Below are 27,213 nucleotides of genomic sequence, written 5' to 3' on the forward strand. Positions count from 1 at the left end.
CCCAGTGGTAACCTTGCAAAGCAGATGGATTCGCCCGTTTCTCACTGGTGAATCCATCTTGCAAAGCTCCCATCTGAACAGTTTGGGCCCAGTTAGAAAGTGACAGGACCAATCAGCGACAAGGGGCAGGACTTTCAGGCCTGGCAGAGTGATGATGTAAGCAAGTAGCAGCAAGAGGCGGGTGCAATTATGGTGGAAGACATTAGCGTGAATGCTGCTAAAGCGCCAGTTTTATCAGAACTTGACGACATTTCTTCATTTTTTTCAAACTCTGCCCTTTCCCAAATGTTGTGTATGAGAGGTTTACCAGATGAATGTGTGAAACACATTCATCGGGCATGGCAGGTTAACCCAGTGGCTTATTTGGACAAAGACACTGGCAACATAGAGACTGTCAAAAACACATAACATGTGCTTCAAAATGACCAAGTCCCTGTTATTTTAATATTATTAGTATAAAAAAGTACAGAAACTTCCTGATCTTCAGTCAGATTTTAACCAGAAGAAAGAGACAGGACACACAAATTCATTGTCTACATTTATAAACGAGGATCAAACCCTCGCTACTTACAGTTCTGTACAGTTTTGTCAAGTGTTTGTGCAGTTTGGAAGTTGTGCAGGAGTTTAGGACACAACCATAAAAAGCACGGACGGATTCTTACTTGGCTGCTCGAAGGATCGCAAAAAGTAAGAAGCCACACTCAACTGGACGAGAGCTTGTATTTAGGTTGAAGAGTTTAAAATACAGCATCAAAATCTAATATCTACAGTCAAAATATCACTTACAAATTAGAATTATGAATCTTAAAGCTCTAAATATTATACAACAAGTCAAAATTATGAGTGGAAATGCTCAAAGTGTGAAATTAAAAGTCAAAATCCTAAGTTTGAGTCCTGATTGTGAGATGCAAAATGTGAAATTAAAACACAAATTAATTTCTTTTCCCATATTCCTGACTTCTTATCTGATTGTTTTTACTCCTTATTTTTTCTTTAGGTTTATGACTGAACAAGGATATCTTAAATCATCATGGATAAGTTTGTATTTTTATACTTGAGGAAATCTGCAGACCTCAGACTGATGGGCCAGTTATAACAGAAATATGAGACCATCTTGGGGGCCAGATTTGGCCCCCGGGCCTCGAGTTTGACACCTGTGGTCTAATGCAATGACAACTTTTAGAAAAGTAAATAAATCTGTCGAGGAGTGACAGTTTCACCCTCTACACTCAATTTCAATTTAGTTCAGCTTTATTTATATAGAACAGTGTTACTCATCCCTGCTCAACCAAAGAGCCAAATTGTTTAAAAAAAAAAAAAACATTTGCAAAAGCCACAATCTAAGTGGTGAAAGTGGCAATTAAAATAATTTAAAGGTGGCAAAAGTCGTCAAAAAGCAGCAAACACTGGGAGAAAAGTGGCGAAAAAAGGCAGAAAATGGCAAAAATGGGTGGGAAGTGACCAAAAAAGTAAATTAAAGGTGGCAAAAAAAGTCAAAAAGTGGCAAAAGTCAGAAAAAAGGTGGGAAAAATGGGCAAAAAGTGGCATTTAATTGCAAAAGGCGGGTCAAAATGGGTGAGAAGTGGTTATAAATTGGCAAAAAGGGGCAAACACGGGGAAAGTGGCAAAATATGGGCGAGAAATGGAAAAAAAATGAGTTACAGGTAGCAAAAATGGTCCAAAAGTGGCAAAAAATGAGTGACTTAAATGGGGAAAAATCCCCCCAAAAAAAGGTGGAAAAATGGGAATTACGTGGAATTTAACTGCAAAGGGCAGCTTAATGGGTGAGAAGTGGCAAAAATAGGCAAAAAGGGGCAAAAAAAATGCAAAAAGCAGGATAAGTGTGACAAAAAGGAGTGCCAAAAATGGGCTAAAAAGGGTAAACACTGGGAGAAAAGCTGCAAAATAGGGCAGAAAGTCGCAAAAATGGGTGAGAAGTGTTAAAAAAATAAAAGTGACTTAAATGGGCAAAAATTAGCAACAAGGTGGGAAAATGGGCAAAATGCATCAAAGAGTGGCAAAATGGGAAGTAGATGGCATTTAATTGCAAAAGGCAGCTCAAATAGACGAAAAGTGGCAAAAAAGGCAAAGAAAAGGGGCAAAAAAATTCATTAAGACGTGGCAAAAATGGGAACAATGTTTCAAATTGAGACATAAAAGAGCCACACTTATTACTGATTTAGACCAAACATTGGCTCATCTTGTAATCAGTAAGTTCCTGGTTCTGACTGTAAACTATCCTGATCAGGCGTGTCCACAGACATGGCTGGGCCCCTGAGAGGCCCTCCCTAGAGGTCTTGTAATAATGATGCATGCTGTCTCAGTAGTATGAGTGCTAGCTTCCTGGCTAACATTAGCCTCCTGGGCCTGGACAAAAAGCTCTAGCTGCTGACAGAATAAAAGTTTGCTGCAGGTCCTGGCAGGGATAAACTGTTTGACCAGATTAGCAAAAATGGCTTCTGCCATTTAAAGAAAAGAGGGTCTACAGTTACAAACATGCAGAGATAACGTGAAGTTTTGTTGTTTTAAAAAGTAATAACATATCATTGTAATAATTCAGATGCATGGGTGGACGGTTGTTTCATGTCTGAACAGCTCAGGTGTCTGACAGCTGAGAAGTGATTCATCTGTGGGGGTTTTCAGCAGCTTGTTGTTCCTCTATTTATACATACTTCCTGTTTCTGCCGGACGGTGACATTCAGCACAGAAGTGAGCGAAGATCCGGCTTAAAAATCACCTTTGTTGCTTTCCGTTTGTGCGTCGGCTCAGGTTTGAGTGCAGGTCGTTGCTTTTCTGATTGAAAGTGTGATTGATGCCGGTTAACTGGGCTTCATCTCGACTCCAGTTTGAGGACAGAAGTGAGAGCAGCAGAGACACAGTAGCGGCTGTGCTGCGTTCAGCTCAGACTGGAGGTCTGGAGGGTCGTTTACAGGGAAACAGCTGCCACTACAGGATGTAGGGAGATGAATAATGTCATTGTACATGCCTGTGAGTGAGTGTGTGTTTGTGTTAATCTCTCAGCTTCCATTCCTCTGCCGTATTTCAGATGCTCTTAAACAAACTGGTATTCACATTACAGTCACGTAGGGCTGGGCAACACGTCCAGTTCTGAAGATATGGTCATGTATTTTAAAAGCAGGTGTGAGAGATTTGATTTATGTCATATAGATCGACACTTCTGTGTGACTGTTCCTCTTTTTAGCTAACCGACATGCAGCCGAGAGTGACTCTTAGTGAAGTGGAGACAACTCTATAAGACTTTTGGGGCCTCTAACCTCCTCTGAACAATGTTTTACTTCATTACCTGCTGTCCTTCCTATTTTTTATAATCTGCAAAAACTCTAAACTAAGAAGGGGGTAGGGCAATGTTGTTATTTCAATACAGTTTATGTTGCACTGAGATAGCTATTAACATTTGTGACTTCAGCTTGCTATGGTGAGTGTAATGATGGATTTATGTGAAAGATTATCTATTTGAAATGTTAAGACTGAATGGGAAACTGATGACTGATGCCTCGTTTATACGACAACGTTTACGAGTGAAAAAGCAAAAGTTTTGTTGCATTATTGCTGTCCGTTTAGACGGCAACAGACTTTTGGTGCCTGAAAACGGAACTTTTTGGAAACGCACTCCAGAGTGGAAGTTTTTCAATACGCTCCTGTCTCCGTCTCTGTGTAATCAGGGAAACCGGCACTTCCTGAAAACATGCGCACTGAGGCTGCAGTAAATATCCATGCGCGAGTAGGCCTATAACGCATGCGTGTATCCCAAAACAAAGATGGCGATACCAGCGTACTGTTCGTGCTCCTCACTCTTCTCCAGCAAAGTGTTGGTTTACCTCACCATCACTTGGATCAGCAGAGATGTATTTTGTGTCTGCACCAGATTCTGACTCGACCCATACGCCATCAAAGGGCAGCCCATAGGCGATTGAAGGGCGTATGGGTTGAGTCAGAATCTGGTGCAGGCACGAAAATCACACCGCCATCTACTGACCTGGCATGTATACTACATCGTTTTTAGTGTTTCCCGCAGTCTCGTGTGAACGGAGATCGTTTTGAAAACATTGCCGTCTGAACGTGGAACATTTTGTAAACAAAAACGGAAAACGAAGCAAAACGTTGTCGTATAAACAGGGCCTCAGAGTAGAGCCGCTACTCCTCTGCGTCGAGAGGAGCATGATAAGGTGGCTCGGGCATCTGGTCCAGACGCCTCCTGGACGCCTCCCTGGTGAGGTGTTCTGGGCAGGTCCCACTGGGAGGAGGCCCCGGGGAAGACCCAGGACACGCTGGAGAGCCTATGTCGCTCGGCTGGCCTGGGAATGCCTTGTGATCCCCTGGGAAGAGCTGGACGAAGTGGCCAGGGAGAGGGAAGTCTGGGCTTCCCGTCAGGCTGCTGCCCCCGGGTTGCTGACCCGACCTTGGATAAGTGGAAGAAGATGGATGGATGGATCAAGAGCCACACTGAGAGCTTTTCAGGGTGGAAAAGATGTTTTGGCATTTCTCTCAGGCTGCTTCGGCATGAGCTCGTGATATTTGTGGGCGGGGTTTAGTTGCACTGTGAGCTGGTATATACTATGGCTGCAGTTTTTCTTCAAGAGTCATTTTTGGACTTTTATGCCTTTATTCCAACAGGACAGCTGAAGAGAGAGAGGAGATATAGGGAGAGAGAAAGGGGGAAGATATGCACCAAACAGTGCAGAGACCGGGACAATGTCTAGGACTTCTGTTTTTGTTGCCTTGGTTTCTAACAGGAAATAATGTGGATTAAATTCTACTAAAATCATGTGAAATTTTTAAACTGGGACAACCGTTTTGTTTATGGACCATACTATTGTTGTGTATTGCCACTCAGGTAAAAGATACTGAGATATGATTTTCGGTCTGTATCACCCAGCCCTAGTTTGTATTAATCTCTCATCAAACGAACTGGTTTTTCCATCATCAGCCAGTCAGAGCTATGCAGGAGCTTGGTGTGTAATTCTCCTTGGAAGTAGGACAGCATCTCTCTCTGGGGTTCATGTTGTAGCTCTGCAGAGCGCCGGCTCTCAGCAGCCTCACACACACAGCAGGCTGAAGTTTGTGCATCGCACCGTTTTATTTTTAACTCTCACACTTACGTACAAAATCTCTCTGCTTACCGTCGAGTCCCACTCTCCCTGCTCAACGGCTCGAGCAGTAATCCTTTTCCTCTCCTGTCCTCAGCCAGTTAACCCATTCTGTGCTCTTGTTGGCTGGCTGACTGACTGACTTCCTCTTTTGCCTTTTTCCTCTCTTCCTCCAGCAACACAGACAGCAAGAGAGACGGCTCTCCGCTCAAAAACAGCAAGTCGTCAAACTGCAGCCCAGCTCACCGCGCCCAGCAGAGGCAGACGGACACCGGCAGGACTCAGGAGAGCCCCTCCTCCGCTCCGGCCGAGCAGCAGGATGCCCACAAACGGGCGGCTAATGGGGTGATAGTGCAGATGGAGAAGGAGAAGCCGGAGAGGAACGATGAGAGGATAGAGACTGTGGGGCTGGTGAACGGAGATATGGGGGACGGGAGCACGGAGCAGAGTGATGAGGCTCCTCACACAGAAAGGACTGGCACAGAGAGCCACTGTGAGGGAGAGGACAGTAAAACAGAGAGCATGCAGGGCAGTGAAGAAGGGAGCACGGAGCAAAAGGTAGGTCAACATCTGCTGGGTTTATCTTTACAGTTTCACCTCAAATATCAGTCTATTTATACCCTCTGTGTTTTATATTTAGAGTCTGCAGACTCATAAAGACCAAACGTCAACATTTATAGATGCTCTGGGCTCTCAGGACTGTTAAACCTTCTGAACTAGGGCTGGGCCTTTTATCAAGTTCTTAACATTTATCACTTTACTTTCATCCAAGAAACAGGGCAAGACAAAATTATATTTTCATCCAATTTGGGAGCATTTAGAATACTAGTAAATATCAAACCATTCTCATATGAGTTTGATAGCACAAGAACAAAAATAAAAATCCTTAACCTGATTGATTAATCAGGTAAGTATGTTGACAACTTTTCAGAATCCTTTTTCAGACTGTTTCAGCTATTCATGGCCTGGGATAGTGAACCCCTATTCCAAAAAAGTTGGGGCATTGTCTAAAATGTCACTAAAACCAGAAGTCAATGATTGTCAAACCTTATAAACCCATATTTTATTCACAATAGAACAGAAACAACATGTCAGAAGTTAAACTGAGAGATTTTATCATTTCATAATAAAATAATAGCTCATTTTAAAATAGATGGCAGCAACACATCTCAAAAAAGTAGGGACAGGACTGTGTTTACCGTTCTGTAGCATCCCCTCTTCTTTTAACATCAGTCTGTAAACGTCTGGGATGTGAGGAGATCAGTTGATGGAGTTTTGGTGGAGGAATGTTGTCCCATTCTGGCCTGACATAGGATTCTAGCTGCTCGACAGTCCTGGGTCTTCTTTGCTCCCAGTGTTTTCTATTGGTGAAAGGTCTGGACTGGAGCCAGTTCAGGACCCAGACTCTTGTCCTGTGAAGCCATGCTGTTGTGATGGATGTGGTATGTGGTTTAACATGGTCTCGCTGAAATAGTCAAGGCCTTCCCTGAAAGAGATGTTGTCTGGATTTGGGATGTGCGTGGTTAAACAGTTAAATTCGTGTGTATCAAATTAGCCGGACCAAGATTTACAATGTTAAATTAATTGCTTATCACTTTTTGCAAACACAGGCTTGAAATCCTGGTCTAATGCTCTTTTAAAGTATAATGAAGCCTCCCACCTCTAGAGGCCGCTGTAGCTTCAGTTAATGGCAGCTGCCTTTCACGCCATCTGCACTAATGCAACCCCATACCATCAGAGATGCAGGCTTTAGAGCTGAGCCAGGAGAACAAGCTGGATGCTCCCTCTCCTCTTCAGTCATCAGAGCACAGTGCCTGTGTTTACCAAAAATGATTTAAAAATTTTGATTCCTCTGACCACAGAACAGTTTTCCATGTTTCCTCAGTCCATGTTAAATGAGATTTGGTTCAGAGAAGACGGCGCTGTTTCTGGGTCCTGTTCACATGTGGCTTCTTCTCTCCATGATCCAGCTTTAACTGTCATTGGTGGATGGCACGGCAAACTGTGTTGACAGACAATGATTTCTGGAATGTTCCTGAGTCCATGCAGTGATTTCAGGACAGAACCATGCCTGTTTTTAATGCAGTGAGGGCCCCTTCAGCCTTGTCCCTTGCTCACAGAGATCTCTCCAGATTCTCTGAATCTTTGGATGATATTATGGACTGTAGATGGAGGAATATACAAAGTCTTCAAAATTTTACATGGAGAATATTTTACGGAAATTATTTTTCAATTTTTAGACACAGTTTGTGGCAGAGTGATGAACCTCTGCCCATCTTTACTCCTGAGAGACCCTGCCTCTATAAGGCCTCGTCCACACAGAGACAAATTCAGAAGTATACGCAAATGTTGCGTTAAAATCTGCGTTTTATCCACATGGAAATGGCGTTTTAGGGTGCTGTAAACGCTACTTTTGAAACCGGGTCCCAAATCCATTAACGCTTACCGTTTCGTCTCCGTGTGGACGGCCAACCACATCTGTCTTGAAACGATCACGTTATACATAGCGTAGCCCCCTTTTGCAACAGTCAAACCAAACCAACAATGGCAGATTACAGGGTCATATTCGTGCTGCAGAAGCTACTGAGCTTGTTATGGCTTTAACAGCAACAGCTGATGCTCCTTTACCACCACAGAGAACAGCAGACACCAGATGTTCTCAAATCCAACGCAGAGAACAACCAGAAGAACCAGGACAGTTTTCTTTAATCTTCTTCTCTCTTTCGGTGCATTTCTGTGACAGCGTTACAGCGCCACTTACAGGCTTGGCATATATACTACAGCATTTTCATTCATTTTTGGTGGTTCTGGGCTTATGCGGACATTTCCTGAAATGATCCTGTGTTTACAGAAAACTTTTAAATATATGGTTTTTGTCTCCGTGTGGACAAGGCCTAAAATGCTCCTTTTATACCCAGTCATGTTACTGACCGTATGTCCGTTAACCTAATTAGTTTGAAAATGGTCCTCCAGCTGTTTTCATTAGCACCACTTACTTCTCCTGCCTTTTGTTACCCCATCCCTACTTTTTTGAGATGTGTTGGTGCCATCACATTCAAAATGAACTAATATTTTCATGAAATGGTAAAATGTCTCGATTTCAATGCGCCCCAACTTTTTTGGAATAGGGGTTGTACATCGGTTGAACTGGAAAAAGTGGAGGGAGCTCTCTTTTTCTTTCAAACTTCCACCCTCTTTTATCAAATGGTGCTAACATATATGTGCATTTCTTGAGTATGTTGGAGTTTTCCTGCAGTTTTTGATTATTGAAACAAAAACATCGGCCAGTATTTGACATCTAGGACTTCTGCCTCTGTTGCTGTGGCAACCACAGGTGTCAGTATTGTTTGGTTTTTACTGGAATCATATCAAAGCTCATAGTTCTGCCATTGTGACACCTACTAGTTATTAATTTACTTAAAAATATTGAGATAAATATCATCTGGCTAATAAATGAGTGATGATTTTTGGTCCATATCCCCCAGCCCTACTTTGACCCGACTCTGTAAGTTTAATACCGTTAGGGTAGAGTTTCAATGGCGTTTGTGTCAATGCATCTCAGTGGGGTTATTTTCCATGAGAGCTGAACAGATGTCTCAGGCGTGAGCAGCTGAATACATGCCTCAGTGACCCCCCCACCCCACCACACCCCTCCTCTCCTCTCCTGTGGGTGCTTGCTGTTGTCTAGAGATTATAAATATCTTTGACTCAGATCAATCTTTGCCTCCTCACTGTTGAAAACAAACACACCGTGTCTGTGATAACTGAGAGAGAACACAAATCATCCATAGTCAGTGCCATCGATCCATGCTGAGATGTTCAGTCAGAAAACAGCAGATATGTTGACCTGAGTGGAGCTTTCAGACTTTAGGAATGAACCTCAGCGGTGTGGTTTTGGGTCTGAGCTCTTGCTTGTTTTCTTGTTGGATCTGGTCGTTTGTTTCTGTTAAGGCTGAGCTGTTTCAGTGATGAGCTCCACATAATGAGGGAGAAAAGCTGTTAAAAGTGGCCCTCCTGGTTTGCACTGCAAGCATCCCAGATAACAGACAAACCAGGTGGACCTCTTTTAACAGCTTTTCTTCCTCTTTATGTGAAACTCATCAAGTTACTTCAGTCAGTTTACTGTTTTATCAGTGCACATCATGGAGGTCCGTGACCCCCAGCGGGAAAGGCAGTATAAAAAATGGATGGATGGATATTATGGAGGGCTGTTTTTGTCGAACAGTCTTAAAGTCAAAGTAAGAAGGCAGAGAACAGCAGTAGACGTGTGCATGATCAGCCAGCTAAATAGTTAGATATGAATCTCTGTGTATTAGGGATGTAAAATATAATGAGTTGAGCTTACTTCAAAAGTTGTGGAAACCTCAAAAATAACAGGTAAACTACACTTGACTTTTGTGGGTTCAAAAAAATGTGTTTATTTTTAGTAGGCAGAACTCATTATAAGCCAGCGTTACTCAACCAAAGAGCCAAGTTATTGAAAAATACCTTTGCAAGAGCCACAATTCATGTGGTGAAAAGTGGCAAAAACAGCTTCAAGTAGCAATAACAATGAGTTAAAGGTGGCAAAAATGGTAAAAAAGCAACAAAAATGGGTGAAAATGGAGAGGAAAAGGGTTAAAAAGTAGCAAAAATGGGTGAGAAGTGACAAAAAAAATGAGTTACAGGTAGCAAAAAATGGTCCAAAAGTAGCCAAAAATTAGTGGAAAGTGGCTAAAATGGGCAAAAAGCAGTCAAGATTAGCAAAAATGGGCAAAAAATAGAAAACAAGTGGTATTTAAAGGCAAAAGGTAGCTTAAATGGGTGAAAAGTGGTGGAAAAATGTTGAAAAAGGACAAAAATGGGATAAAAGTGGCAAAAAGAAGTGTCTGACATGGGCAAAAACTAGGAAAAAAGTAGTATTTAATGACAAAAGGTAGCTAAAGTGGGTGAAAATGGGGAGAAAAAAATGTGAAAAAGGGCAAAAATGGGATAAAAGTGGTAAAAAATGATAAAAAGTTGCAAAAACAAGTGTAAAAAATCAGCAAAATAGAGGGGAAAAACATGGTATTTAATGGCAGAAGGTAGCTTAAATGGGCAAAATGGGATAAAAGTGGCAAAAATTGAAGAGAAAGTTGCAAAAAAAAAAGAATTGGCAAAAATGGGGGAAAAGTAGTATTTAGTGGCAAAAGTTAGCTTAAATGGATGAAAAGTGGCCAAAAATATTGTGAAAAGGGGCAAAAAAGTTTTCCTTTTTCTACTTAGAGCAGTGGTTCTCAACTGGTGGGTTAGGACCCAAAAGTGGGTCACAGAGCAGTTTTCAGTGGGTCGCAACTCGGTGTCAAAAAGTACTGAGGTCCTTATTGGACATGCAATGAGACTGGGGCTGGGCAATTAATCGCAAATTAGAGTAAATCGCAGTATGGCCTGCTGCAATATTCTAATCGCAGCTGGTGCAATAATTCTTTAACCTGAAATTTGTGTCAAATACCAGTTAGACTTTTTTGCAGCAGCAGCAATGATGTGCATTATATATCAGGCAATCATTCTTTTATCAGAAAGCAATCAGAGTTTAAATTCTATCTTAAAGACAGCACTACACCAGACAAATAAAACTGACAGATCTACAATGTGTTGGTTTTTCCTTTGCTGTGGTCTCATGGCAGTATCGTCATCTCATCACATGACTTGTTGAGCACATTTTGACATTTGAACAGTGATTGTTCTCTCTGTTGGTCCGTCTCCCACACAAAGCTTTGTTGGGCTCTCTGGGTCTTTGTTTGATTTGGTGTCGTTTCCCTTTGTCCATGTTTTCATTTCCTTTTCTGAGAGCATGTGCTAAACCACAGGACAGCCCCTGTCGGCCCATGTTTAGGACAAAAACATCCACAGAGCTGATGCTGCTGCCTGCAGAAACTCAGAAACAACAGATTTAACACTGAGCTGCATTCAGAGGTTTCACTGATGCTTCAGTACAAACGTCTCACACTGATTGGTATTTGTTTTATCATGCAGAAATGCTCCATTTACTCCTTAAATAGACTCTTTTCTAATCTGTTTAAAAATAATGTTGTGACGTTTAAGCCCTAAAGTGAGACCAGAGATCAACAGGAAGTAACAGAGAGACAGGAAGCTTCACTTTGTAAATAATGTGGAGAAAACGAAGCTGGACTGAATTCATGCTCTGCTGCTGCTTTTATGATACCACATGCTTTTAAAGTTTTAGGTTTTTTTTAAATGTTTGACTGAATTAAGAGTCTCATTTTTAAAGGACATTACAACATGAGCAGGGGTGAGAACAATCCATCAAAAATGGCATGCAAGGCACCATCCAAATTATTAGGAACAGCTTAGTACTAAAATGCTTTTTTTGTAGAGATGCAGACAGTCTGATGGAGATTTACTGCAAGATCTGGTAACTAAAAAAGAGAAAAAAATACCCAATTTTGTTCATATCAATTTCTGTGCTTTTGTCCTCTTCTTCCCTTCGGTGTCTCAGTCTTCTAATAATCATACAGCCTGTTGGTCAGCTGCTGCTGTTTTAAATGTGCTTTATGAATTAATGTGACTCATCTAACCCTGATCACTAATGTCTTGTCAAAATGTCAGATCACACATTATTATAATTAGCAACATTCAAATGAAAAGTCCTGAAATCATCGTACTTAAAGGTACAGAACACAAAAAAAGATCCTGTGTAAAGAGTGTAAAATATCTGCCAATGTAGCAGAAATTTGTACTTGTTAAATGTCTTCAAATGACTCAGCTAAACCTTTGTTTTCTGCTTTTGCTAATATTTTCTGACAAGAAATTCAGACATTATTTTTCATTTTATATGCTGTATATTGCAGTATTAAAACATCCGTATGCCCTGCAGACAGTTTTTCTAACATTTTTCAAATCTAAGATGACACCACGATCATTCATCATCAGAGATGTTTTCTAATTGACTGAGCGGTGCAGCTCTTCAGACAGAATAAGAACAATTTCAGGCTCCATTAGTTCATCACTGATACCAGGTTAATAAAGATCATACGGTGGCCCCAAAGGTCAACTGTAAAAAAACATTTAACAACAGGAGAAAAAAATTTCACTCGTGAAATATATTTAACATAATTCTAATTTGTTTTAACAAAGTGTTAAATCCTTTCATGAAACATAAAACTATTTTGCAAAAGTAATTAATACAACTGCAAAATAATGTAACAATTTATAATCTATTTTTGCAACTTTTGAAAAAGTAACATTTCACAGAACGTTAAATAATTAAATTACATATTTTATTTAATTTAATACTTAAATATTTTTCTATGCCGTTAAAATGTTTCTATGGTCAACAAAATGTCTTTGTTCCTCATGTAATGTGTCGGCATTTATTTTAATGTTTTAGAAAATATTTTTGCATCCAGCCAATTGTTTTGCATTTTGTGTTTGTATTTATAAATTATATTCTATCTCACTGTTTGCAGTTTATGCAAAAAGTGTTTTGGCATTTTCTGAAGAGATTTTGCATTCTATTAAAAAGATATATATTTTTTTGTGAAAATCTTTATCAGTACTTAATCTATAGGTTTTCAATAATTGACAACGGGTTAATCGGTAAACACACTAAGCAGTCAAAAAATAAGTTAAAACATAAATTACACAAAAAAGAAAAACAACCTCCTTATTTTCTTGTTTGATTTTTCCAGTTGAAAATATTTTTTTATAAAATACTTTTTTTTTTTTTGCATTTTATAAAATTCTATTGCACCTCATGAATTATTTTTTAATTCCCTATATCAGGTATTAATACGTTACTTTGTTGGCATTATTTTGCATGTCATGAAATATTTCTGTTATAGTTTTTGTTAAACCATATGAGTTTCTTTGCATCAGTGAAATGTTTTTGTGCTTGGCATAAAGTACTTCCTTAAGATTACCATCTAAATCTAAAAAGTCACATGACTTTTCTTTCTGTTTTCAGGAGACAAATGAGCAGAAGCTGTTTAAGATCGCCAGCGAGCTCTTGCAGACAGAGAAGGCCTACGTGGCTCGACTAAACCTGCTGGACCAGGTGAGGACGCCTGTTTTATTATTACTGTTTTATTAAGTTATATTTCTGGGGTTTTTTTCTCCTTTGTTGATAGTGGAGGTCAGTGGATAGAATGAGAAACAGGAATGAGAGAGTGAGGGATAGACATGCAGGAAAGGAGCCACAGGCTGGACCTGAACCCGTCTAACCGTGTCATGGTGTGCAGTCCAACCGCTAGGCCGTCTGCACCCTTTAATTTCTATTTTTGATAAATGTCTCTGAGTAAAAGGATCATAGATGAAACAAAGATGTTAAAACAACAGGGTGGAGTCATTCTAGTGTTAGGTTTTTATTTCTGGTGTTTATAATGGCTAAAATGGTTGGACGTGTTTCTTCAGGTATTCTGTACTAAGCTAATGGAGGAGGCGAACAAAGGGACGTTCCCTGTGGACGTAGTGAAGAACATTTTCTCCAACATCACCTCCATCAACGCCTTCCACAGCCAGTTTCTGCTGCCAGAACTCGAGAAACGGATGGGAGAATGGTGAGTGATTCAGACAATAATTAAATAATGGTATTTAAACTCTGCACATGTCACACACTTCAATAATAAAATAACTGTAAATAACAAAACCTAAATAAGAGCATTGTAAACTCCAGGTCTGGATGTAAGTACAAGCTATTGGGTTTTTGCCCAGATTTTTTATGCTTTTTTCAAACACATTCTCTGCTTTTTTAAAAGATTGACAGAAAACAGCAGATCTTAAGTCGTATTTTTACCAAAAGCTGCACAGTAGGCTGCTGTGGTATTGAACACGTTTCCTTTATCGTATACAATTTTAAAATTCTGGCATCATGGCAACCTTTCTCCCTGCAGGGCCTCCAAACCTCGCATCGGAGACATCCTGCAGAAACTCACACCCTTCCTCAAAATGTACGCTGAGTATGTGAAGAATTTTGACCATGCCATGGAGCTGCTCAAACAGTGGACTGACCGCTCACCACAGTTCAAGACCATCATTCAAGAGATCCAGGTAGGGTTAAAATCCAGCTGGAAAATCGAATACAATGGCCGTGTTGTGTGGAAACGGTGCTGTTGAGTTGTTTTGATGAATTGCTAAAAGAAGAGCGGATGCTACACAATGGTAAACACAACCCTGTCCCTACTTTTTAGAGATGTGTTGCTCCCATCAAATTCAAAATGAGCTAATATTCTTCATGAAATGGTCAAATGCCTCAGTTTAATATCTGACATGTTGTTTATGTTCTATTGAGGATAAAATATGCATTTATGAGATTTGACAATCATTCATTTCAGTTTTTATTTGTATTTTGACCAGCGCCCCAACTTTTTTGGAATTCTGTTGTAAAAAGCTAAAAGAACAATAACAGGACAGGCAGATTCTAACTCTTTGTCTCCGCTGTGGACAGAGTATGGACATGTGTGCCTCCCTGACGCTCCAGCATCACATGTTGGAGCCGGTGCAGAGAGTTCCTCGCTATGAGATGCTGCTCAAAGATTACCTGAAGAAGCTTCCTCAGGATGACCCTGACAGGAGAGACGCAGAGAGTCAGTCCTAACATATCAAACTCCTTATCATAAACCGTTCTGATTTTGCTTCTTGAGATAACCTCTCTTTTGCTTTTGTGTCTCTAGAATCCTTAGAAATCATCGCCACAGCTGCTACTCACTCCAACAGCGCCATAAGGAAATCTGTGAGTACAGATATGTTAAACTAAAAGAAACGTGATCTGAAATGTCGGCATAAAACTAAAATAAATGTCCTGTCGTTATCAGGAGAACCTGAAGAAGCTGATGGAGATTTATGAGATGCTGGGTGAGGAGGAGGACATCGTTAACCCCTCCAACGAGTTCATCAAAGAGGGTCACATCCTGAAACTGGCCGCCAGGAACACGTCAGCCATGGAGCGATACCTCTTCCTGGTGAGCAGACATCCTTTCTAATGAAGGAGCCTGCAGGGAAATATGCTGAGGCCAGACTTTATCTGCAATTGAAACAAGTGAATCATCTTGGTGTAAAGATACATGAGGGGCACATGAACACATCTCTCAATTACAGAGATGATGAGATTATATTGTGGCTGTTTCTTATTAACTTCAGGCTGAATGGATCCCGTCTGTGTGATTTAGGCTACCTGCAGTGTTTAAGACGGCACCCTTTGGATGAAAACAGGATCTTAACTTACAAAAGAGCACTGTAACCATCAGTTCTGCTTCTTTCTCCTACAGTTCAACAACATGCTGCTGTACTGCGTGCCCAAATTCAGTCTAGGAGGGCCCAAGTACACGGTGAGGACAAGGATCGGCATCGACGGCATGACGGTCCGGGAAACTTCAAATGAGGACTACCCTCACACCTTTCAGGTGTCAGGGAAGGAGAGAACGCTGGAGCTACAGGCCAGGTACTATTTTAGCTTCTTTTTAGTTCAGTTTAATCAAAACGTTCAGAAACAGCACAGGCACACAGGCCTGCCATAGAGTTGGACCCCCGATAAACCAAGAGAACGGCCCCTGATAAACCCAGAGAATGGACCCTGATAAACCCAGAGAATGGACCCTGATAAACCCAGAGAATGGACCCCTGATAAACCCAGAGAATGATGGGTCAGGGTCCAGAGAATGGACCCTGATAAACCCAGAGAATGGACCCTGATAAACCCAGAGAATGGACCCCTGATTAATCCAGAGAATGGACCCTGATAAACCCAGAGAATGGACCCTGATAAACCCAGAGAATGGACCCCTGATAAACCCAGAGAATGGACCCTGATAAACCCAGAGAATGGACCCTGATAAACCCAGAGAATGGACCCTGATAAACACAGAGAATGGACCCTGATAAACCCAGAGAATGGACCCTGATAAACCCAGAGAATGGACCCTAAAAAACCCAGAGAATTGACCCTGATAAACCCAGAGTATAGACCCTGATAAACCCAGAGAATGAACCCTGATAAACCCAGAGAATGGACCCTGATAAACCCAGAGAATGGACCCTGATAAACACAGAGAATGGACCCTGATAAACCCAGAGAATGGACCCTGATAAACCCAGAGAATGGACCCTAAAAAACCCAGAGAATTGACCCTGATAAACCCAGAGTATAGACCCTGATAAACCCAGAGAATGAACCCTGATAAATCCAGAGAATGGACCCTGATAAACCCAGAGAATGGACCCTGATAAACCCAGAGAATGGACCCTGATAAACCCAGAGAATGGACCCCTGATAAACCCAGAGAATGGACCCTGATAAACCCAGAGAATGGACCCTGATAAACCCAGAGAATGGACCCTGATAAACCCAGAGAATGGACCCTGATAAACCCAGAGAATGGACCCTGATAAACCCAGAGAATGGACCCTGATAAACCCAGAGAATGGACCCCTGATAAACCCAGAGAATGGACCCTGATAAACCCAGAGAATGGACCCTGATAAACCCAGAGAATGGACCCTGATAAACCCAGAGAATGGACCCTGATAAACCCAGAGAATGGGCCCCAAAAAACCCTGAGAATTGACCCTGATAAACCCAGAGTATAGACCCTGATAAACCCAGAGAATGAACCCTGATAAACCCAGAGAATGGACCCCTGATTAATCCAGAGAATGGACCCTGATAAACCCAGAGAATGGACCCTGATAAACCCAGAGAATGGACCCCTGATAAACCCAGAGAATGGACCCTGATAAACCCAGAGAATGGACCCTGATAAACACAGAGAATGGACCCTGATAAACCCAGAGAATGGACCCTAAAAAACCCAGAGAATTGACCCTGATAAACCCAGAGTATAGACCCTGATAAACCCAGAGAATGAACCCTGATAAACCCAGAGAATGGACCCTGATAAACCCAGAGAATGGACCCTGATAAACACAGAGAATGGACCCTGATAAACCCAGAGAATGGACCCTGATAAACCCAGAGAATGGACCCTAAAAAACCCAGAGAATTGACCCTGATAAACCCAGAGTATAGACCCTGATAAACCCAGAGAATGAACCCTGATAAATCCAGAGAATGGACCCTGATAAACCCAGAGAATGGACCCTTATAAACCCAGAGAATGGACCCTGATAAACCCAGAGAATGGACCCTGATAAACCCAGAGAATGGACCCTGATAAACCCAGAGAATGGACCCTGATAAACCCAGAGAATGGACCCCTGATAAACCCAGAGAATGGACCCCTGATAAACCCAGAGAATGGACCCTGATAAACCCAGAGAATGGACCCCTTATAAACCCAGAGAATGGCCCCTGATAGACCCAGAGAATGGACCCTGATAATTCCAGAGAATGGGCCCCTGATAAACCCAGAGAATGGACCCTAAAAAACCCAGAGAATGAACCCTGATAAACCCAGAGAATGGACCCTAAAAAACCCAGAGAATGAACCCTGATAAACCCAGAGAATGGACCCTGATAAACCCAGAGAATGGACCCTGATAAACCCAGAGAATGGACCCTAAAACACCCAGAGATTTGACCCTGATAAACCCAGAGTATAGACCCTGATAAACCCAGAGAATGGACCCTGGTTAACTTCAGAGAATGGACCCCTGATAAACCCAGAGAGCTTAATTGCACCTCTATGCACATCCAACCATGCTAAGCATCCTGATTTTGCACTGCAAAACATGCAAAATGCAGATAACATGCTCCAAACCTCCCTGCTCCATGAGCTTTTCACAACACTTCCTACACCGTCAACATTTCAGTGGACATTTTAGAAGAAACTTCACTCTCCCGAGGGAATTAAAAACATCACAAACCCTGTAAAGAGGCGCAAAAACATCCCGGTCTCTCCCACACTGAAGGGTACAATCAAACATCCTTAGTTACCACAGACTGTGTAATTTCACATATATGTGGGAGACCAGCTAAAGAACGGCCTTTCTCCATTTTTAAATCCTGTAAAGGTCTAAAATAAATAAACTCTCTGACCACAGTTGACTGCTGTGTTATTAGTGGAAAAGGAACTTGTGTTTTCATGCTTTCTCTTTTTTTTCCTCCTCAGCTCAGAGCAGGACAAGGCAGGCTGGATTAAGGTACATACAGCACAAATCAGCCATTCTTAACTTTTTTATAAAGTAAATTTAAATATGATTGATACGAAATTGGTGTTTTTGTCTTAAAGGCCTTCCAGGAGACCATCGAGATCTTCCAGCAGAAGAACGAGTCGTTTAAGAACGCTCTGAAGGAGGTGGAGGAAGTGTCGGTACGTGGAACATGGAGGCTAAAAACCGCTTTAAATCACCCTGCCTGTACTGTCGTATCTCAGTGAGGCCTGGTTAAAACAAATCTACAAAAATGTACTGAGTTTGTTTTTCTGTGATTGTAGAACGCAGAGCTGGGGAAGAGGGCTCCTCGCTGGATCCGCGACAATGAAGTGACGATGTGCATGAAATGTAAAGAGCCTTTTAACGCCCTAACACGGCGGAGACACCACTGCAGAGCTTGTGGATTTGTGAGTAATCTCATGTTGTGATTGATGCATTTACAGTTTATAAGACCGGCTTAGTCAGCGGAGGAGAAAGACCACAGAGAGGATTTTAACACCAAATGTTGATGTCATTGAATAACTCATGGGAATCTAAGCAGACTTCAAATTCTGTTGAAATCCTGTTATTAAGGCTTGATAAACTCTGGAGTTTAACAACACAATACTTCACCGATGTGTATTTCAACTTTTATAGATACTTTATTGTACCTAAAAAGAAATTTACAGTGCATTTAGACTGGTGAATGCACTCAACGTGTGGCTCTTTTTTGATTATTTGTGGCTTTTTATATCAGAATTTGACATATTATTCCCCCAGAAAACCATTAGAGTGAAGCTTTGACCTCAGAAATTACCCATTGCAAGTCACATTAATTTGTTTCTGACTTTAATTGCAACCTATTATTTTTGTCTGTATGTTTTAATTTCACTTATTTGGAATGTTTTGCCCCCTTTTCCCATTTTTTTGCCACTTTTAATCAATTTTGCTGCTTTAAGCCCACTTTTGCCACTTCTATTTGCCACTTTTTGCCCATGTTTACACTTTTTGACCTGTAATTTATTTATTTTTGTTACTTTTACCCATTTTTGCCACTTTTCACCACTTAGATTGTGGCTCTTGCAGAGGTATTTTTCAACAACTCGGCTCTTTGGTTGAGCAGGGATGAGTAACAATGGTTTAGACCCCCAAGCACCAATTATCACCTCCCCAAAACCATCCCATCAATAAACACTCATGGTGGCAGCATCATGCTGTGGGAGGTTGGAAATAAAACCGAGACAAAAATGAATATTTCTCGTGGGGTAAATTTGACCTTCCTGGTGGTTCTAGGTGTAAATGGCCATTTAAAAAAAACATTGGATTAATGCAAATTGTTGCATTTGTTAAATTTACCTGATGGCTGTTCTAGAGTCAGTTTGTGTGGAAATCTGAGTCTGACTGGTTCTCTTGAAGTCTGACTAACACATCTTGAAAATATGGCTGGGCAATAATTGACTGAGTAATGTTTCATTACTCTTGGCTTTCACTCTTATACTTCCCAGATTTGTCAACCTTTACTCTGTAAAAAACACATAAAAGTAAGAAAATGACTGACGATTGTACGACTGAACATGTTTCTGTTAATACATAGACTCTCCTGCTGGGACATTAAATGTTATGTCAACAAACTCTTCTACAGGTGGTGTGCTGGAAGTGCTCCGACAATAAGGTGCCCCTCGAGTACGATGGAAACAAGGTGAACAAAGTGTGCAGAGACTGTTACTCCATCCTGACAGGAGAGACGATAGCAGAGGGCAGGAAGAAGGGCATCCTGGAGGTGAGGAGGAGGATATCATCCATGTTTGATATTTACACATACTGGATCACAGTTTATATTTTTTGGAGAAAGAAACAGAACTCATTTACTCCTTTTCTGCTTGATTTGATTCATACGTATTGAATTAAACGTCCTCTATCTTCCTCTGTGCAGATCGAAGCTGCTCAGTTCTCAGGCAGCAGCATCATGTGTGGCTTCCTGCAGTACTGTGAGAAGAACAAACCGTGGCAGAAGGTTTGGTGTGTCATCCCTGAGAAGGAGTGCCTGGTGCTGTACCTGTACGGAGCTCCACAGGTAAAACATCCCGCACATGGAGCAGAAATTATGAGTCTGAATATGTATTTACTTTTTACTACAACATCCATGAACAAAACTTGATTAGTACTTTTGGTGGTGTGTGTACAGTGCTTCTAAAAAGTATTCACCCTTTTTGATGTTTTACCCTTTCATTGATTTTATAAATAAACCATGGTCAATATAATCTGGCTTTTTGACACAAAAAATTACTTTATGATGTCCAGGTGAAAACAGATTTCTACAGCGTAATGTCAATTAAATAAAAATATGTAATGCAAAATAAGTGACTGCATAAATATTCACCCCCTTTAATGTGAATGACCTAATTCAACAGAGGTTCAGACAGTTGGTGCTAGTAGTCTCACAGTTGGTGAAATGAGGATCAGCTGAGAGACTCTGCAGACAACTGTTGGCCGGGTTCTTCACCAGTCAGAGCTTTATGGGAGAGTGGCAAAGAGAAAGACACTGTTGAAGAAAACTCAGATTCAATCTGGACTAGAGTTCACTAACAGGCATGTGGGAGACTCCATGGTCAAGAAAGAAAGTTCTTTGGTCTGATGAGACCAAAATGGAGCTTTTTGACCATCAGACAAGACGGCAAACACACCATCCCTACTGTAGAGCACGGTTGTGGAAGCATCATGCTGTAGGGATGCTTCTCAGCAGGCAGCCCTGGAAGGCTTGTAAAGGTAGAGGGTTAAATGAGTAATCTTAATCAGTCTGACAGAGAACTACAGCTTGGGAGGAGATTTATTTTCCAGTGAGACAACAAAGAAATGGTTTAAAGACAAGACGGGGAACTTTTTGGAGTGGCTGAATCAAAGCCCCGACCTCAGTCCAGTAGAGCCCAGAGTCCAGATGTTTGATCCTGACTGAGACCTATTAACGCAGACTCAGAGCTGTGGTTGCAGCCAAAGGTGACTCTACTAAATACTAACTGGAAGGGCATGAATATTTATACAGTCACTTATTTTGCATTACATATCCTTATTTAATTGACATTACTTTGTGGAAATTTGTTTCACTTTGTTTTATTAACTTTTTGTCAAAAAAGCCAAATTATATTGACAATGATTGATTAATAAAATTGATAAAAGGGTGAAACATCCATGGGTCACTTTTTAAATGCACTTTCTATCTGACAGGCATCAGGGGGCTATGACTGAGTGACTCTTGTTTTTCCATGTTAGGTCTAGATCCAGGGAGTGTTTGATGAAATAAAGCGTCTTATCTTTGGTCCTATGTGGCATTTAAAATCAAACCTCACTCCTTCTCTGCACTCTCTGCAGGACGTGAAGGCCCAGTGTACCATCCCTCTCCTGGGCTACTCTGTGGACGACACGGCCCGGCCCACGGACCCTCCGGCTACCTTCCGCCTCTCCCAGTCGAAGTCCACGCACAACTTCGCTGCGGACACGGAGGAGCTGAAGCAGCGCTGGCTCAAGGTGATCCGGGTGGCAGTGACGGGAGAGATGCCTGAATGTCCTCAGACAAACGGCAACAACTCAAACATCATGGACAACAACAACACACAGGAAGCGAGCACGGACAGCTCATAAACAGAAGCTCGTGAAAAGACACCGTGTGCACGTGTGCAGCACACAAACACCTGAATGCACACCTCTCATGCTGTCCGTGAATCTGAATCTTAAAGACTTAAAGAGTGCTGGATTTGCTGCCTTTCCTCACCACCTTCTGTTTTTCCTTCTTGGATTTTACTCATAAAGCTACTCGAGGATTTTCGATCCGCTGTTAGAGCTGTGCTGGATTATAAAGGACCCGTCTGGTACAATCAACACTAGAGCACTGAGGCCTCAGGATTGACTCAGACAGGCTCCATAAAGGTTGACTCAAACTCATCATAGACTTCAAACCTGTGTCAGCTCTTCTCGAGCCGTTGGACGATCACAGACTCATGCAGCGCCCCATTTAGGATGTGAATCAAAGCGAACTGAAGTCTGCTGGTGCTTTAACTCAACTCTGTGTTCCTGTACAGTTTAAATGTCTTCAAAAGAGGAGCCGTTGTGTTTTTATGTACAGAAATCAGTCCCTTTCTGTTTTGATAACATAGAGAACTATGATAAAGTATTTACAGTATTGCCCCGTTTCTGTGCGATCCTGTGGTTTAATAGCAATGCTCTCGTTTCAGTCATCAGTGTGGATTTATAAACACTCCATCAGACTCTGTAGATACGTTGCCTGATCTGTCTGCTTTGCAATTAGTTGCACCTCTTTTTAATCAGCTAAAAAAAAAAAACAAATCAGTACTGCTAACAGATGAGGAATTGATGTATGAAGTACCCAACAAAACGTAACATTTCATCACATTGATGCAACATTCCTGTAAATCCATTGCATAAATAATTCAGGGTTGCTTGTTGATTGCAACAGTGCCAATAAGTGAGCAGCTAAAAAACGACAAGGCTCTGCAGCAGTTTAGCAATGCTTACTAATGAAGTTTGACGATTACAGCATAAAGTGATTTTTGTACAGTCATAAATGTGTCCAAAAAAGTCCCATGATGCAACTCAACTGCAACCAAAAACAGACTTTCCCTTCTCACAAACACCAAGATGTCTCGTCGAATATTTATATTAACAGTACGAAGAAGAAGACGAAGATATTCCTGCACACTTCCTCGGTTGTTTCTATTTGGTTTTGTCCTGTGCAGAAGTTTTAGGCATGTAGGGCACTTAAGAGGCCCAGGACCAATGTGGTGAGGAGGGAGCTGGGCCGGAAGCTTTCAATTCACCAGTCAATCTTCGTTCCAGCCCTCACCTATGGTCAAGAACTCTGGGTAATGTCAGAAAAATGAGATTGCAGGTTCAAAATGAGATTCCTCAGGAGGATGTCTGGGCTTAGCCTTAGGGATAGCCTTAGGGAGCTCAGACATCTGGAGAGATCTTGAAGTAGAGGTGCTGCTCCTTCGCCTCGAAAAGAACCAGTTGAGGTGGTTCAGGCATCTGATCAGGATGCCTCCTGGTTGCCTCCCTGTGGAGGTCTTCCTGGCATGTCCAAGTGGGAGACTCTGGGACAGACCCAGGACTTGATGGAGGGATAATCCCATTTGGCCTTTGAATCTCTCAGGAGGAACTGGAAAACATTGCTGGAAAAAGGGATGTCTGGGTTGACTTGCTTTGCCTGCTGCCACCGTGACCCAACCCCGGATAAGCGGAAAAAGATGGACGGGCATTCATGAAAGAAACAAGACTATTAATTGCAAATGAGGGAATATATAAAGAAGTTATTTAATTTTTGAGGGAATCAAAATTAAGAGGGGGTTGCTTGACACGGCAAAGTCTGGGAACCCCTGTTCCATTCTCGATTAACAAATTATCATGAAAAAATCTGCTTTGTTAGCCCTAGACTATGGGAGAAAGTAGGTCTGGATCTCGAGGAAGCAACCAAAATCTACTTTTTTCATGCAAAAACTTAGTGAATTAATATCTAAGGATGTTTGCCCTCTCAGGTCTTCATTCGTCTAAAACTTTTTTGCCACAGTTTTTCCAGGCACATGTTCAAAGCCCATTTTCAGGCCCCAGCCCACCAGCTGAGAGTTACTGGCACTGAGCATCTGTGCAGGCATATCCTCCATGTTTTCTTTCTGTTAATGAATTGCACCATAATGTGCATATAACCAGCCTTTTTTAGGCCTAACAAAAAAACTCCCTGAAAAAAATTTGCATTTTAAGGATTATTTGTCCCAAACCCATGAGTCTGATCATGCTGTTTTCATTAAATTAGCACCCTGCAAACATGAACTCGAGTACCTCCTAATACCAGATGGATAACAGGTGCACTGAAGAGCAAAGCTCCAGATTAGGACCTTCACTTTTTGCGTAGAGCTGAGCGAGGATCATCATTGTCTTTGTGTGGCAGGTTTTCTATTCAAATGCAGCACAATCACAGATTTAGAAAGCTGGTGTGAGAAATGTACATGTGTTTTTAATGCTGTAATTAATTTTATTATTTAAAATAATTTATAGAGTATGACGAGCATGATGTTTAAGTAGCACAAAGATGTCCCCTCGGTCAACTCAGAAGAGCAGTAGGTAGACGTCATTTTCCCTGGGAGCGGATCGAGTCGCATCCTTTCTTCACGACCAGCTGTGTATGTCTGAACATTCCCCCCTCCTCAGTATTCAAATAAAAACACCAGAGCACAAAGTTCTGTCTGAGAGATCTGAATGTAAATCCAGATTTGTTTGTGTCCTCATCTCCTCCCCAAAGGTTTGAGAATCGACGCACTTTACAGGCTTATAAAGTGTACCTTCAGAGAAAATTAAAGATGTTCAATATGACACTGGGCTTGTGTTTTATCTCATACTTCCTTTAAAACAACCCGTCCTGCACGTTGTTGTCAAAAACTTCCTTAAAAGTTCAACATCTCAGATCACTTCAGGCTCTTTGAGGCTGCTTTCACTGAGAAACGTCACCTTTTGGTTCCTAGTTTTGCTTCTTTTTCACTTCAGACATTCACCTATGAAAAGGTGAAGTTAGCAGTTCATGTTTCCCTAAGTGGTCAACACGGATGTAGGGCCGTCTAAATTTTACATTCCTTGTTAATTTATCAATATTGCATGACCTGTAAGGATCCAATCATCAACTCCAGCAGATATTAACAGTTGGCAAACAACGACATGGTGCATTTCTGCCACCTACTGGTATGGAGTGTGTTTGTTCTTGTATATTTGTGTCTTTGTTATGGTTCAGGCACTGTTCTCACACACTTGGGCCAGATCAGGGCCATCTTTCAGGCCTCAAACGTGGCCCATATCCAAGCCAGACGAGTTTTGCTACAGGGAATACTTTGTCAAGTTTAGGTAAAACTACAGCTATGGCTTAAAGGGATATTTCAGTATTTTTTAAGTTGAGTTGAATGAGGTACGTAGCGGTAGTGCTGGCATTAGCCTCCAGTGATTTCAGTTAGCATTGCTCCTTTAAGGGGGACATATTGTACCCTTTTAAGACAAGTTTATATTGGTCTCAGAAGTTCCCAAAACATGCCTGTGAAGTTTGCTGCTGAAAAATACTCCAGTATTAGATTTTTGCATGCCTAAAAACCCATCTGTTTCAGCGCTGCTCAGAACTAGCTGTTTCTGTGTCTTTAAATATTAATGAACCGTCTGACTTTGCCCCTGACCACGCCCCTCCCAGAAAATGGATGTGGCCTGCTGAGAGGAGGATCAGGAGAAGAGGTCAGAATTTTCTTTCAAGCGGGGTGGGCCAAGTGAACCTGGGAGCGGGACTAACTCCCCTACATGACATCATAAGGGGAAAATCTGAAAATGGCTTGTTTCAGCACACATTTTCTGAAAGGTGGAGAAAGAGACGGGGGAGTGAATGGATTTTTCTGGTACTTGAGGGGATTGTGGACAGGCCAGGGGCACATATTTGTGTTATAAAAGCCTAAAAAAAGGTATTTTTGCGTATGTCCCCTTCAAGGACTCGCTGGTTGGTACAGTTGGTACAGATTGGTACAGTCTCGCTGCAGAATTTAGTGCATTTTGGTGAAAATGGAACTCCAAACAATGTTGGCTCAGACTTGCTCACTATCAAAATATTTTGACGCATTTACCAAGAAAGCCTCAGTGTTTTTTTCACTATTTTACAATGCAAGAGCAGGTTACTGTTAGCCAAAGCCTGCATTGCAAAATAGTGACAAAAACACACCGGCTTTCTGGGTCAGAAATAAAATGCTTCTAAAGTTTTCAACAGTGCGTACATCAGAGTGACCCTCAGACATTAAGAAACTGACCCTGGTTGGACCCTACAGGGGTAATAAACAGCAATATTCTGTCACTGAATGCTTTTATTTAAGCTGTTTAACCTGGAATTTATGTACTAAAGGCGTGCAGCTCACAGATTTAGAAAACGTTTTATTTTCACAAAAGAAAAGAAAAAAATCAGTCCAAACAAATAATATCAAAGTCTCTAAATGCGATAAAAGTTATTTTTCTCAGAGGAAAATTTCTGTCACTGTTAGTCAAACATAATCAGGAATGATCGCACAAAAAGCATCGCGTGATGATGGCGTTAACATCCAAAAGTACTAAAGAGCTTCGACAGGTCGTAGAAAAGAGTGCTGTTTCCAGAAAAAGTAGAAAGATAGGAGTCTGTGGTGGTGTTCTGGCGTTTTTCTTGGCAGTGTTTTATCAAATTCATGAAAGTGTAGTTTTGACTTTTAGTCCGTCTGTGAGTTTGAGTGTCTGTCTCAGCTTTTGCTCTGTCGAAGCAGACCACGGATCCGGCGGACCAGGGCCTGGATGAAGGTGTAGCGGGAGCGGACCTGGCTGTACAGACCCTCCACCTCCAGAAGCTTCCTCTGCAGAGCCTCTCCGAAACCGGCCGCCATGTCGCTCTTCAGCTGGAAACACACAAGAGGGTGAAGATGGAGAAATCAGAGATAGTAAAGGCTACACATCATAAATGTGAGCAGACAGAGAACAGAGAGGTACACCCTGAACGAGATAAGAGGGCAGTCTGGGTCTGTCGACACCCAGGGTTGCTAACTCTAAAATCAAGACTTTGACACCAAATTTTATTCAGTTTTGGATTAAAAAATGGCAGCAACTAAAGAGTTAAATTTTGCCAGGGTGTGCAGGAAAGCAGGCAGCTGACTGTCAGTTTTATGGGTTTTCTTACCAGGTCCAGGTCTTGCTGGCTGGCTCGAGAAAGACTGAGACCACGTCCTCCACTCGCCTGCATCCCACCGAACGAGTCTAAAGAAGAAAAAAGTAGAAAATCATCTTTACAAACCAGCTAAATTCAACCAGCTCACCATGCAAAGAGTAGAATGATATCTGTGCAAAATAACAGAAGTTTTCTTCTTTTACTTTGTTTCCTTATTAAAAAAAGGCAAGATTAATATTTTAAAAAATTCAATATGTCTATACACTTTAATGCCACAGTATAACCTCTGTAATTTTAATGACAATTAGTATCCTTAAGCCCCAAAGCTTT

General features: G+C 41.5%; 2 protein-coding genes across 10 annotated transcripts in view; one reads left to right on the forward strand and one right to left on the reverse strand.

The window, feature by feature from the left end:
- The window catches only part of fgd4a (FYVE, RhoGEF and PH domain containing 4a), a 139,853-nt gene extending 115,302 nt beyond the window's left edge, over window positions 1-24,551 (forward strand). For all 8 annotated transcript variants that reach the window (XM_041795388.1, XM_041795391.1, XM_041795389.1 and 5 more), the window contains 14 exons: window positions 5,285-5,666; window positions 13,054-13,143; window positions 13,500-13,645; window positions 13,979-14,135; window positions 14,533-14,671; window positions 14,759-14,817; window positions 14,900-15,046; window positions 15,353-15,525; window positions 18,152-18,182; window positions 18,272-18,352; window positions 18,476-18,601; window positions 19,816-19,953; window positions 20,107-20,247; window positions 21,540-24,551. In XM_041795388.1, the coding sequence (XP_041651322.1) occupies window positions 5,285-5,666; window positions 13,054-13,143; window positions 13,500-13,645; window positions 13,979-14,135; window positions 14,533-14,671; window positions 14,759-14,817; window positions 14,900-15,046; window positions 15,353-15,525; window positions 18,152-18,182; window positions 18,272-18,352; window positions 18,476-18,601; window positions 19,816-19,953; window positions 20,107-20,247; window positions 21,540-21,809 (2,080 nt within the window). In that variant the 3' untranslated portion in view covers window positions 21,810-24,551. The remainder of the gene's footprint in view (window positions 1-5,284; window positions 5,667-13,053; window positions 13,144-13,499; window positions 13,646-13,978; window positions 14,136-14,532; window positions 14,672-14,758; window positions 14,818-14,899; window positions 15,047-15,352; window positions 15,526-18,151; window positions 18,183-18,271; window positions 18,353-18,475; window positions 18,602-19,815; window positions 19,954-20,106; window positions 20,248-21,539) is intronic.
- Window positions 24,552-26,037: 1,486 nt separating this feature from the next.
- The window catches only part of nup205 (nucleoporin 205), a 29,433-nt gene continuing 28,257 nt past the window's right edge, over window positions 26,038-27,213 (reverse strand). For both annotated transcript variants that reach the window (XM_041795645.1, XM_041795644.1), the window contains exons 41-42: window positions 26,896-26,972; window positions 26,038-26,617 (exon numbers count right to left, since the gene is read on the reverse strand). In XM_041795645.1, the coding sequence (XP_041651579.1) occupies window positions 26,465-26,617; window positions 26,896-26,972 (230 nt within the window). In that variant the 3' untranslated portion in view covers window positions 26,038-26,464. The remainder of the gene's footprint in view (window positions 26,618-26,895; window positions 26,973-27,213) is intronic.

This window comes from Cheilinus undulatus, linkage group 9 (assembly GCF_018320785.1).
Source record: "Cheilinus undulatus linkage group 9, ASM1832078v1, whole genome shotgun sequence".
Taxonomy (NCBI): Eukaryota; Metazoa; Chordata; class Actinopteri; order Labriformes; family Labridae; genus Cheilinus; species Cheilinus undulatus.